We start from the raw sequence: 14,107 nt of genomic DNA on the forward strand, positions 1-14,107 counted from the left end.
CCCTCTCTCTCTGCCCCTCCCTTGCTCACACTCTCTCTCTCTCTCTCTCTCTCTCTCTCTCAAAAAAATAAATAAACATTAAGAAAAAAATTTTTAAAAAGAAAAAGAAATATATTGAACTTAGAATTAGGCCTTTGAATCTCTGTATCACAGTGTTAAAGCAAGATTTTGAAAATCAAACTTTTTAATTTTGATACCTATGCATTCATATGCAAGAAATATATGTGAAAAATAATACAAAGAGATCTCATAGAACCTTCACCTGTTCCCCCATTTTCTCCCAATGGTAACATCTTGCAAAACTATAGTACAATATCGAAACTAGAAAATTGACATTGATCCTGTCAAGACATAAAAGAGTATCATCACCACAGAGATTCCTTCCGTTGCCCTTTTTAAGCCACACCCACTTTCCTCTCTGGTTCCTTCCTTAAACTTCTTGAAACCACTGACCTGTTCTCCATCTCTGTAACTTGTCATTTAAAGACTGTCACACAAATAGAACTACAGTATGTAACCTCTCAGAATTGGCTTTATTTCAGTCAATATAATATTCTATAGATTCATGCAGGCTATTGCGTGCATCCATAGTGTGTTCCTTTTTTTTCCTTTTTGTTGTTAAATAGTGTTTAAAAAAAACTTGTAATGCTTATGATTAACCCTGTATAGCCAAACAAGTAGGAGACCCGAGGGAAAAAGACTAGCAAAGGAAAACCCCAGATTCTGGGGAGCATGGTCTCCTTACTAGTTAAATAGGAAAGAAGAGACAAACACATTTTGGTCTTAGTGTGAAAATTTTCACATTCAACATTCCGGAAGTTGGGATTTGCCTTCCTATCTATAACTATACCATAAGTGTTTTTTTTTTTTTTTCCCTTGGCTGTACCTAAAATAAAACTACAACTTGGACTCAATGAAACGTGATATTTACCAGACATCAGGTAGGCACTTTATATACCATCTTGCTTCATATAACCTTGTGAAGTATATTATCATCCCCAGTTTGGTAAGATCACAATAGCAAATAGTTTTCAGCATTTACTATATGCTGGGCTGAAGAACTTTACATAGACTAACACTTCATATTCATAACATCCCTGAATTAGGTTATAATTACTATCTGCATTTTATAAAGGAATTGAGACTCAAGGAAATAGGTGATTTGATCCCAATCATTCCTCACCTTGAGCCAGAATCTTAACTGAAATCTTTTATTTATTTATTTATTTTGAAAGAGCTAGAGAGAGCACAAGCAGGGGAGGGGCAGAGAGAGAAGGAGAGAGAGAATCTGAAGCAGGCTCCATGCTCAGCACAGAGCCCGACCAGGAGCTCGATCTCACATCCCTGAGATCATGACCCAAGCAGAAATCAAGAGTTGGTCACTCAACTGACTAAGCCACCCAGGTGCCCTGTAACTGAAATCTTCTTCAAAGCTTTTCTCTTTTCACCAACCCAGTGCTCTTAACCTTCCCAATGCCTGCTTTTCATCACAAATGTTCCTTAGCACCCTTTTATTATCCTGAACCGGAAGTCATAGTTAAGCGTATTTACACACATCATTAAAAATTAAGAGACTCTCTGGGGCGCCTGGGTGGCTCAGTTGGTTGAGCGTCCGACTTCAGCTCAGGTCGTGATCTCACGGTCCGTGAGTTCAAGCCCCGCTTCGGGCTCTGTGCTGACAGCTCAGAGCCTGGAGCCTGTTTAGGATTCTGTGTCTCCCTCTCTCTCTGACGCTCCCCCGTTCATGCACTGTCTCAAAAATAAATAAATGTTAAGAGAAAAAAAAATTAAGAGGCTCTCAAATACAGAGAACAAACAGGGTTGCTGGAAGGGTGTTGGGGGGGGAATGGGCTAGATGGGTGATGGGCATTAAGGAGGGCATTAAGGATCAGCACTGGGTGTCATATGTAAGAGATGAATCCTATATGTAAGCGGTTCTAATCCTGAAACCAATACTATACTACATGTTAACTAACTTGAATGTAAATAAATAAATCAGATTTACATAAATCCCTATGTATATGTAATCATACACACACACACATATGTATGTATATAAAATAATAATGAAGAAAGTCATAAATAATTTTTATCTTATCAGGTCAATGCACAGGTGTAGTGACGGAGAAGACAGGTGGTAGATACTTGTGCCTGGGGTACCATTACCGTAAATATCACAACAAAAAAGACTTAAGATATAAATTACGGCTACTAATTCAGGAGAAGGATGCATAATAAGCTTTCTAATCTAAATAGTTTAACTTAATCATCCAAAGAGGCATATACATTAAGACAATGAGTCTTGGAGTCCAATACCTTGGGTTAAAATTCAGTTTCCTCATCTGTAAAGCAGGGTTTATAATAGTGTCTCCCTAACAGAGTTCTTTTTAAAAGTAATAGTTAATATTGAGCACTTATCGTGGTTCCTTCCAAATGGTTCCCTGTATAAACGGAAATTATTATTTTGAAAAATTCTCATAATATTTAGTCATCCCGTTTTCTCAAATATGAGGCCTTGTTCTTGTTGTTGTTGTTTTTTTTTTTTTTAAACTGGGTTTGTGCCTTTATAGTTTACAAATCCCAGTTCAGAACTTGGAGAAACAAGTAAATTCCAGACCTTGCACTGAGCATTCCAACCTCCATTTTCTCCCTTCACCCCTCACCCCCTCACCTTGCAGTTTCTAAGTTCCTGTCTTCGGACGCTTTGGCACTGCAGATCTTTAAGGATGAAGAAAAATACATTTTGTGCAGTTGTTTCTAAAAACTCAGCCCCACATAATCTGTGTCTGCCTTTAAATTTCCCATTTCTCAGACATGCCTGGATCCTTAGCTCCATTTCCACAGCGGCACAGATGGCTTTCGGCCCTTGCTCAGAATCTGAAATATTTGAACCGGTGGTTAGAGCTACAGAGACAAGTATTCCCATGTGACTTCCCCCTGGACACTGGACACTGTAGCGCTGATCATCGAGGGGGCACTGCAGTCAGGTGGCTACTGAAACCCGTCCCTATTGCCCTGGCGCACAATTCTGGAAACCTAACATCTCCAGCTAGCCATAAAGGACACGTATAGGTCTAGCAATTTCCTCAGCCCACTCTGACATCTCCAACAGGCTGCCACCAGCGAGGGCCAACTCCTGCTCCCAGTGTAACAGACATTCATCGTTCAGCCATCTCTCAATCTGAGGCTACAAAGGACAGGTCAATATGCCTTAGAATGTGACAATAAACTCACCGCTCTGAGAAATTTACTCAGTCAAAGAGATACATAGAAAAAAAATATTATCCTCATTCTGCTCATGGAAATCTGAGGCGGGAAAGGTCTTGGCTCATTCAGATTCTTTATTTGTGTCTAAAATGTCTAGAACTCAAAATTCTTCTAGGTCTCTGCTAGCCTAGCCTAAGTAACTTCTGGTGGATCTCTATCAACTTGATTCTGAACTTGTTTTTTTTTTTTTAATGTTTATTTATTTTTGAGATAGAGAGGGACAGAGCATGAATGGGGGAGGGTCAGAGAGAGAGGGAGACACAGAATCCGAAGCAGGCTCCAGGCTCTGAGCCGTCAGCACAGAGCCCGACGCGGGGCTCGAACCCACGGACCGTGAGATCATGACCTGAGCCGAAGTCGGACGCTCAACCGACTGAGCCACCCAGGCGCCCCTGAACTTGTTTTTAATAGCATGAAGAAGACTGTTTGGGGTAGGGGGCATTTTTTAGGGGAGAATGTGTGTGAAAAGTTAGAATAAAGCCTACAAACTCAAACCATACCCAATTGGTCACTGGCACACCACATTCTCATTAACCCATCTCTATGCCAGCTTTTTTTATTATCCAGCCTCTGTGTTTTAAGAATCTTCAGAGGGAGTTGCATTTTCAGTGATTTGCTTTTCTCTCCAGAGCTTTCCACAAATTGAACTGTGTTTCCTGTTTTCTTTGCTGTTTTCAAGCTTCTCCAGGAGTTTTTACAATAAGAACCAGAAAGATTCTCTGTTCTAAGGAAACTACCCCAGAGAAACATTTTCTAGGAAGAGTGGCACAGATGTTTCTAATGCTCTCAATTTTAGTTCCTTTAACAGGAAATATGTTCAAACCTGTATTTTAAACATTAAGCCACCACTCTCTTCACTTTGCGATTATTTTTTATTTTTCCAGAGTGGGAAAAAGATCATATTCTGTGACCTCCCAACATTAGAAATTCTCCTTCCGTATCTCTGCAGTCCTGTAGTTTAGCATAAAGAGAAATAACCTTAGTTAAAGTGAAAATCATTAGAGATTTTCATGGCTCGAGTAATTTTACTTTGCTGTCATCCATTTTATCACATAGACATTTTACTCAATTGCTTAAAATAAATGACAAAGCCAAATGTGAAAGCCGGAATAAAAATTAGTTTACCCAAAATGGTTTAAAAAGACATCCTGAATGGGCCCACTATTTGGTCATATATAAACATGTATGCACAAGTTTTCTATCTCTTGGAAATATTTTAGCAAGAGGAAGAATTGGCCCCTCCTGGGTGCCAACCCCTTCATGTTGAATTTTCTCCAACACTTGCAAATCACAGAGCATTCTGCCCTACTCTAAAGCCTTAATGTGTTCTCATTCCAACAAGAATTCACCAAGTACTTACTTTGTACAGAGAAGACAATTTGTGTCTTTAATAATTCCTGTTAAAGAAATGCAATGCTTGGAAGAAAAGTTGCATGTTGTGTAGTAACTGAACACACTTCCAGTTACACCCCATTTCTCCTGGATCTTTATAGAAGTGATGCGATGAAGAGACAAATCCCCAAATATATTTGACTTCTGTGTACCTCTTTTACTGTGACTTGTGCATTTCCTTTGTTAATTAAGGGACTTTGTCAAATTTAATTAATGAGGGATCAGAGATGAACTAACAGGAAACAGAACAATCTAGATAACTGGTAGCTTCGGACTCAAGACTCAGAAGAAGAGAGATGTACGACAGCAGGCAAGCAAAAAAGCAAACAAAGCCAGGGAAGGTAGGAAGGAGAGGGGAGAAATTAAGAATGATAGTGAGACAAACAGGGAATTATATGAATTAAAATTTAGAGTAGCAGAAAGAGTTCTGGAAAAGGTAAGATGGCGGAACTCAAGGAAAAAGTTCAATCAGGGAGTCAAGAGTTGCCTGGAATTTGCTCAGTAGTTGAACTTTTAAATGAATGACTAGAGGAGAAATTGCTGATGACTCATGGCAGAGGAGCCAGTCAAGGGACAGGGTTGGGTTGTGGGACTAAGGTAAGAAGCCAACGAGAAGCATTGAATGCCAGCCCAAATGACCTTGCAGTGGCCACAGCATTTCATCCTAGCCAGTGTTGGTTTATGGGACTACACTGCTGAGCTTTATACATAGAATGACCACACATCCCAGGATGCTTGAAGCAGTCCTGGGTTATGCCTGTTGTCCCGTCTGGTTTAAAGTTCCAGCACTCTCAGGGGCGCCTGGGTGGCTCAGTCGGTTAAGCGTCCGACTCCAGCTCAGGTCATGATATCGCGGTCCGTGAGTTCAAGCCCTGTGTCGGGCCCTGTGCTGACAGCTCAGAGCCTGGAGCCTGCTTGGGATTCTGTGTCTCCCTCTCTCTCTGTCCCTACCCTGCTTGTGCTCTGTCTCTCTCTGTCTCAAAAATAAACATTAAAAATTTTTTTAAAAATAAATAAAAAATAAAATAAAATTCCCGCACTCTCAAAAGTTTACCGATTTGGGTGAGCCTATTTCTATCAACCCACTGCAACACTATCCTTAACTTTACAATTGTGTGGAGTAAGTCGTAACTGAAAGAAAAATCACTCCGTAAGTATTAGCCTCCAATTATGTGTTAGGCATTAAGCTTGAAAATGGCACCGAGCTTGAAAATGAGATAAAATGATATGTTACTTGCTTCTAGCGAGCTTCCAATCTAGGGTGGAAATAGTGACACGATTACTGAACCTCTTGTGTAGATGTTATACATTCTGGGTAGGCTCCTGACAGGCTTGTCCTTTGAGCTGTAGAGGAAGGCCATATGCCTGTAATGGGGTGTACAAGGGAGACAATGGAAGGGGGAAAGGATGGATACTGATTATTTCCCAGTATCAATCAGCTGGTGACAACTTGGTAGATTTTCAGACAGAAACAGAAGTTGGAAGATTGATCACAGAGTTAGAAAATTTTGCCTTTCTTCTTTTGGCTCTGAACTTCAAGAATTAAGACAGTCCTGAAGGGGCAGACGACCTCTGCCAAGTGGGGGTAGGCTATGGGGAGCCAGAAGTGGAAGATGACTAACCTATATCTAGTAAGGGGAATGCTAGAACACTCCCCTCCTCTCTCTAGTTAGAGTCTTTCTCTAGCTAGATCGTAACAACCTCTCAATCTGGAGTCTTTCTCTAGATCGTAACAATCTCTCGATCTAGAGTCTTTCTCTAGCTAGATCGTAACAACCTCTCAATCTGGAGTCTTTCTCTAGATCGTAACAATCTCTCGATCTAGAGTCTTTCTCTAGCTAGATCGTAACAACCTCTCGATCTAGAGTCTGTCTAGCTAGATCGTAACAATCTCTAGATCTAGAGTCTTCCTCTAACTAGGTTGTAACTAGATCTCTAACAGTCGTAAAGGCCAGGTGTTTTATTTTCTTAGGGGGAATTACCAGTTCCCTTACATAAATATGCAAGCAAACTAGTCACGTGCAACAGGAGAGTGGCAAGAATGGCAGTCAGTGTTGAACTAGTGCCAGCATAGTGGAAAAATTCTTCCGGGCTGGTGAGGGAAGACTTCTCACGAGAGATAACACTTGACCTCGGACTCAAAGGTAAGTGGATTTTCAACAGACTCATTGAGGAGTGGGGTTGGAATTGCAGAGAGCTGAGTGCTAACAGGAAGGACTAGTCTGTGAAAAAGCACTGGACCCTGGGAGCATGTTAATTCATTAATTCATTGAATATTTATTGAGCACCTGCTCTGCCATTTCTAGGTGCTGGGGCAGGAGAAGAGTCTGCATTTCTAACAAGTCTCAGGTGATGCTGATGCTGCTGGATTATGGACGGTACCCCCAAGAAGCAGAGCTCCAAATCACGGAGCTACATGACCTAGCCAGAGGTGAAGCTGGCTCAGAAACTGATAAAAGCTTTGAAAGTCAATATTTTTCCTGTTAATGGTCTCCATCAGTTAAATTTCTTTGAAACTTCATCTTACCAAGGTAAACCATATGCTCTACGCACACTTTTAAAAAAGGGCATCTTTTAAAATAATCTCATGCAGGTTAGTACTTTAGTTTTAAATTGTGTGATTGAGACTGAATTCTCTAAAGAGTGAGTTCAGTCTTTTAACAACCTACACCCAAGATTCAAGGAAAATGCCACCCATCCTATCTGTTAAGTCAGTAACAGATCCCTGATCATAAACCTTTGGGTTTCACTTACCACAGGTAATGATCAATCTGTAGAGTGCGTTTATTTCTTGCAAGGAGGTGACCGTGATGTATTCGGAGTGAAACTTAGCCTCAGGCTCTTAATTTAGTCTGGTTGACTGAGAGATTGCTATGTCTATAAAACTCTCAGGGAAAGCAACAGAAACCTTACTGACATTTTCACACCAGTATGTTGTGACTTTCTATTGTTCCTTAATCACTAAGCACATCTCAGAACCAGCAGCACAGAGCCAAGATAAGCATCCAAGAAAGCAACAGGCTGGGTGGTGTGGTAGAAAGGCCACTGGAATAGAAGTCAGACAGACCTGAGTCCTAGACCTGACTCGTGCCCTTGGTAACTGTGGCCATGCCTTTCATCAAACGACTAAGATCTAATAGTTTTGTCCTCAATCAGATACTGGTATTTGTTCTGTTTATCCCCCCACTGAGTTTCAAATGTAATATTGTATATTAAAGTTTCCTATAAATTTGTGACCTTAGTCTTTAAAACCACTGGTCTTGACTCATGTTTCCTTATTGTTCTCATATTTGACTAAAACAAACTTTACTAGTGCTGCCACTGCCTTTATTTAGTTAATTGCTTCCTTTGTTTATCTCTCTCTGTAATCAAGGATTTCCCAATTCACCCAATGCAAATTCAACCAATGCTAATCCATTCAACCCATACCACACACAATAGTTTTCACAGCACACTAATTTCATCTCTTTTCTTCCTTGATTAAAATCTTTAATCGCTTCCCATTTTCAAAGACCATGATCTCCAAATGGGGGGATATAAGACACCATGTTGTAATACAGGAAGAAAATACTGGACCGTAACACGTGCATTCATTTTTTTATGTAAAACATAAAAAGAAATTAATTCTTGATTTATCTCCATGGTATAAGACACACCAGGAGGTTAGTACCATCTCTGAATACTCCCCTAATAACTGTCTCTGTCTTTATTTACATAACATCAGGACCATGAAGACCATGTCTCTAAGAAAGAGCGCTCATGAAGTCTTCATGAAGAATGATAAAAGTGGCGCCATCATGGAAGACTTTCCAGGGAAAATGTTAAAGGGTACCACTGGTTATTCCCAGGGCAGACTGCCTGACAGACTTCTGGAAAAAAGCTCTAAGTGCCTGAAAAAGGGGCCAGTGTCTTACCACATCACTCTCTTATCTAAGAAATTTTAGAAGCTCTCTATTATCTCAAGGATAAAGTTGTAATCACTTAGTCTGCATTCAAGATTCTGCTTAATGTAGCCAAACACTACCATTGCTGTCCTGTCTCTAAAATATTGGTATACCTATTCCACCCAAAGCAATTTTTCATTATCAAAGGTTACTCACCCCATTGTGACTACCTGCTCTTCTTTTCACTCTTAATTTTATTTTTTCTTTCAGTTTTATTGAGATATAATTGACATACAGCCCTGCGTGAGTTTCAGGTGCACAGCATGACTTGATTCACATGCCTTGAAAATTGATTGTCACAAGTTGAGTTAACATTCATCATCTCATATAGATACCAAAAAAGGAAGAAACAAAAGGAAAAGCGTATTTTTTCTTGTAATGAGAACTTTTAGGATTTATGCTCTTAGCAACTTTTAAACACACCATACATCAGAATTAACTATAGGTATCATGTTGTATATGACACCCCCAGTACTTACTTATCTTATGACTAGGAGTTTGTACCTTTTGACCTTCTTCATCCAATTCTCTCACTCCCTACAAATCTGATCTCTTTTTCTATGAGGTTTTTTTTTTAATTCCACATATGGGATCTTATAGTACTTGTCTTTTCCTGTCCAACTTATTTCGCTTAGCGTGATGCCCTTAAGATCCATAATGGAAGGATTCCCTTTCTTTTTTGTGGCTGCATACTATTCCATTGTGTGTGTGTGTGTGTGTGTGTGTGTGTGTGTGAGTGTGTGTGTGTGTGTGTATGTGTGTACAACATATTTTCTTCTATTTATCTGTTGATGGACACTTAAACTGTTTCCATATCATAGCTATTGTGAATAATGCTGCAACAAATATGGGGGTACAGATATCTCTCTTGACATAGTGATTTTGTTTCCTTCGTATGTATATACCCAGAATTGGAATTGCTAGATTGTATGGTGGTTCTATTCTTCCTTTTTTGAGGAACCTCCACACTGTTTCCCCATTTTTCTCTTTGATTTTAACATTCTACCCCTCATTTGAGGTCTACCTTAAGCCCTCCCTCTGTGAAGCCTATCCTAATCTTTTGATCCACTATACTGGCTCTTTTGTCTGAACTTTTCTGTAATATGGCTGCGTAACTCCAAATGAAAATGGTCATATAATTTATCACCCACACTGGGACACTTGAGAGTAAAATGAAGCAGCCTTAATAACAGGCTATCAGATATAAACAGGTATAAACTAGGACATCAAGTATAAACTAGGACTGTTGTGTGCAAAACAGTGCCCCCTGGTCACAATAATGCTCATTACTCTCCCAGTGATGGGAGAGCACAAAAAAAAAATCCTCCAGCCACCTGAATGCCAAATTTTGCTCTGAAATTAGCAAAAGGCTATAATATATGAAAAACTGGTAAGTGGAATTTTAAATAATTTTTTTGTTTTATTTTATGCTTTACTTGGGGCTGGCTTGCTTGTATTTTCAGGGAAGTACAGGACAGTCACACTGTAACCAACCATGATCCTTCATCTCAAGCCGATAGACACAGGCACATGATGCAGCAATTGGTGCCTTGGTACCCTCTGGGTCTTTGACCTTCAGATTAGTCAGTTGTGCCCGGTGTAGACCATCCACGAACTCTTTTCACTGTCAGTTCTCAGAAGATTATTTCCAAGCCTGAAACAAAGGAAATCTGGCCTATTCTTCATGATGTCCCTTGATTGTTATTTTATGCTGAATCAAATAAAGCACGGCCTCTTTAAGGAACTGCCATATCTTACTGGGCACCATTGTTTCCTTTAAGGCCCTACTCTCTTTAGTGGGTACTGACAGGGCTTCCAATGGGCACCACTGGTTCCAGTATCTCTTGCCAAGCACCAACACTTTCCAGAGGGCACAGCTCCAAGATACCAAAGCTGTTCTGATGTGAATGCACACAGAACTTTCTGCTCCCCCCCCCCACTTTTTTTACTACATCCTGTTAGCGCAAAAGCTTCTTCAGGTATATTGAGAATGTTTTTCTTCCCTCTAGCAAGACATTCACCTCCACCTCCTCTGGGCTCTGTTATGAGTTCATTACAGATATGGGCAGGTGCAGAACTGGGAGGAAGTTGTCGTAATGAGAAAACAAACCTTCTTCCCATCCCCTAAGGATCTGCTACAGAACCAAGCTCTTTCTTGAAAATGGATTAGTCCTGTCCCAGGTAGGATTGTCAGAAAAAATACAAATATTTTACTGGACATATGCATACTAAAAAAGAATTTGTTGTTTATCTGATACCCAAATTTAACTGTATGTCCTGTGTTTGTTATACCTGCTAATTCTAATAAACCTACACCCAGGGGACTCCTCAGTACTTCATAGTTGTCTGTTGGTGAATCCAGTTAAGACTCAAGCCAAAAGTCCACCTACGTTTGTTTATACCAATGCAAATGTTTGTCTAGTTTCCTTCATGGTAGATCAACTGACATAGAGGTCAAGAATATGAAGAATGACATAGAAGAATCACATTGGAAGTACAAATATGCCCTGTGTTGGGAAGGAAATCACTTTTATGGTAAAAAGGAACTGACCACTTACTGTCTTAAGTGACTGTGGCCAGCCCTCACTCACGAGGTAGCAATATGACTGAGCTTGTAAAAAAAAGCCCGAGCTTGGGCAAGTATGTTAGAGAGCCTGTAAAGAAAAAGCCTGTTAAAAAAAAGCCTGTAAAAAAAAGCCTGAGCTTGGGCAAGTATGTTAGAGAGGTAAGAGGGAAAGCAGGGGAGTATGATATCTTGGAAGTGGACAGATGAGTGGAGGGAGAGATTGCCAGTGTCAAGTGCTGTCTGTAGGTTGGCCAAGTAAGATGAGTGCCGTTGAATTTAGCAATGTGAAGGTCAGTGGTGACATTAGTAGGAGCAGTTTTGGTGGAGTGGTTGTGATGAAAGGGAAGCATAAATGGAGTATGTTCAAAGGAAATCACAAGGAGGGCAACTAGGGACAGAAATCACGTATGACTAGTTTGAGGAGAAGAGGAATAAGGTGATGGCTGGAAGGAGAGGTGGGATTTGGGGAAGAGTTGCCTAAGCTGGGGAAAAAATAAAACACCGGATGACTTGATGGAAGAGAAGGAAAGAAAGAAGGGAAATGCTGGAGCAATGGCCCTGGTTGACAAGAGATTATATTCAAAGCCATGTGGAAGGGTTGGCCTTCGAACACAGAGAGTGCATCCATGGTAACAAGAGGAAATGCAAAGTATATGGTACGGGGAAGAACTTTGTAGAACTTTGTAGAAATCTTCATTCGGGGGCGCCTGGGTGGCTCAGTCGGTTGGGCGTCCGACTTTGGCTCAGGTCATGACCTCGCGGTCCGTGAGTTCGAGCCCTGCATCGGGCTCTGTGCTGACAGCTCAGAGCCTGGAGCCTGTTTCGGATTCTGTGTCTCCCTCTCTCTCTGACTCTCCCCTGCTCATGCTCTGTCTCTCTCTGTCTCAAAAATAAATAAATGTTAAAAAAAAATTAAAAGAAAAAAAAGAAATCTTCATTCGATGGCTCCTATTTTTTCAGTGAAAATAGCAATGTTATCCGTTAAGACTGAGGGCAGGGAAGAAGATACTGGAAGTCTGAGGAGAGAGGGAAGGGTGTGAGCAGTCATCTAGACAGTAGGCGAATGACTAGAACTTGGGAAATGTACTCCGATTAGCAGGTGACAGTGTAGGGACCACTTGAAGTTCATACTTATGAATTTAAAGGAAGACCAGTGAGCAAGGTTTTGTGGCTTTTCTCCACCCATGGACCAGCCACAGGGGTGGAGGCAGAGTAATAGCCAGAGAATGAGATGTACATAGCTTTGGGATTTAGCCAAGAGAAACCAATGGCATAGAGTTCAGCGACTCATCTGTAAAGTAACAATGGCAGGTTGTTACACTTGTTGTATACTATATACAAGTTATACTTGGAATAGGTCTCCTGTCCAGTGCAAAGAAACAGCCCTGGAACTGTGAACTGCCCAGCAGACCCTTGATAGCAACACTTAGCAGAATCCTTGCACGGTGTGCATTGCCTGAGATAAAAGATTAGTGTGAACACACACGTATGGTGCCTCCAACTGTGCTAAGAAGGTGATCTGGTCGAGATATAGTCCTTCATAAGAAACACTTCTAGTCTTTCCCACTCATTGGCATTTCATACCTTTTTTGCATCTTGCCGACTTGGATCAAGATGAAAAACGTAGGTTGGTTTCATCTGGGGGGATTTTTCCGTGCACATTTCAATGCTTCGGGCTTTCCTATATTATAGCATGGCTGTTTCCTCAGTTTTGATTGCTGATGAGGATAGAAATAACGTATGGTCTCTGGCGGGTCTGAAAATTTCTGCACATTGACTAACTCATCAACTACCTTTGCCAAACTTCCACTCTGTCAAGTCCCTGTCTGATATGAGTGTAAGTCACATACTTTGTATGACTTTGTATTGGGTAGGTACTAAGCACTAAAAACCTTTATATCTAGCTGGTGAATGAGAGAAAACATTTTTCTAGGAATCTAGAAAAAAGCTAGAGTCTGGGTGGTTAGGGCAGGCTTCACAGAGGTAGGTCTTGAGGTGTAGAAGCAGCTAGATTGAAAAAGAAAGGGAAGCCACTTTCTAGAAGGTACTGCTGTAAAGAAGATTTGTTAAAGAAAGGCTGAAGGTAGTGTTCTTGAAAACGGTTGAGCCAAATCCTAAAATCTTAAGACACTTTGCCTTTGTCTTTGAGACGATGGAAAACAACTTAAGGTTTTAGCAAAGTGTTGTGAAACACTGACTCTCTATTGCTCTCTTGATATAAATTAATTTTTAAAAATCCTGATGCTAGAGCATTCTTACAGAAAGCTGTTAGGGCAGGCTGTAGTTTGAAGAGGGGTGGGAAAGTTAAAAACAGTCTTGTAAAATAAATTGTGTGATGGTGCCACAATTTATAGTCTCAATCCATATTTTTAAAGCGTTTGTATCCTCAGTATTAAAACAATTCCACAACAGATGTTCTTGTGTATAGACCTTTGTGCACACTCCTAATGATGTTGGCCAGATTATCAGGTCTAACTGTATAAATATTTTTTTAAGATTTCTGATCCATATTGAAAAATTACCATCCAGAAAATTTGCACCAATTACCTGCCCAACATTTGTGCATGAAATGTTTTATTTTCTTCCCCCAAAAAGACAGCTTAGTATTTTTACATATTTTGCCTCTTTCTGGGGGAAAAAAGGCTTACTGCTTTGGGAGTGAGATGAAGCTTTTCACATATGTATATGATAATTTGGATTTTTAAAAACTTTTTTTTTGTTGCGAATTGCATTTTCCACCATTTTTCTTTTCTTACTTTTATAATGAATTTATTTTGAGAGAGTGAGAGAGAGCATGAGCAGGGGAAGGGCAGAGGGAGAAGGAGAAAGAGAATCCCAAGCAGGCTCCACACTCAACAGCACACAAAACCCCACGCAGGGTTTGATCCCACAAACCATGAGATCATGACTGAGCCTAAACCAAGAGTTGGACACTTAA

The 14,107-nt window shown here is 40.4% G+C and overlaps 1 protein-coding gene across 7 annotated transcripts in view; it reads right to left on the bottom strand.

Annotated features, from left to right (window-relative positions):
* Nucleotides 1–14,107, bottom strand: part of FIRRM (FIGNL1 interacting regulator of recombination and mitosis) — an 82,319-nt gene that overhangs the window by 52,948 nt on the left and 15,264 nt on the right. For 5 of the 7 annotated variants that reach the window (XR_006961648.1, XR_006961649.1, XM_047077009.1 and 2 more), the window contains one exon: nucleotides 2,672–2,877. The exons of the other annotated variants lie outside the window; for them this stretch is intronic. Coding sequence is in view for 3 of the 5 variants with exons in the window: in XM_047077009.1 (XP_046932965.1) it covers nucleotides 2,672–2,836 (165 nt within the window). In the remaining 2 variants the exon portion in view is untranslated. The remainder of the gene's footprint in view (nucleotides 1–2,671; nucleotides 2,878–14,107) is intronic. 7 annotated transcript variants of the gene reach the window in all.

This window comes from Lynx rufus, unplaced genomic scaffold, assembly GCF_022079265.1.
Source record: "Lynx rufus isolate CCGP_SWC_20201006 ecotype Redwood Valley unplaced genomic scaffold, mLynRuf1.p SCAF_15, whole genome shotgun sequence".
In the NCBI taxonomy this organism is placed as follows: Eukaryota; Metazoa; Chordata; class Mammalia; order Carnivora; family Felidae; genus Lynx; species Lynx rufus.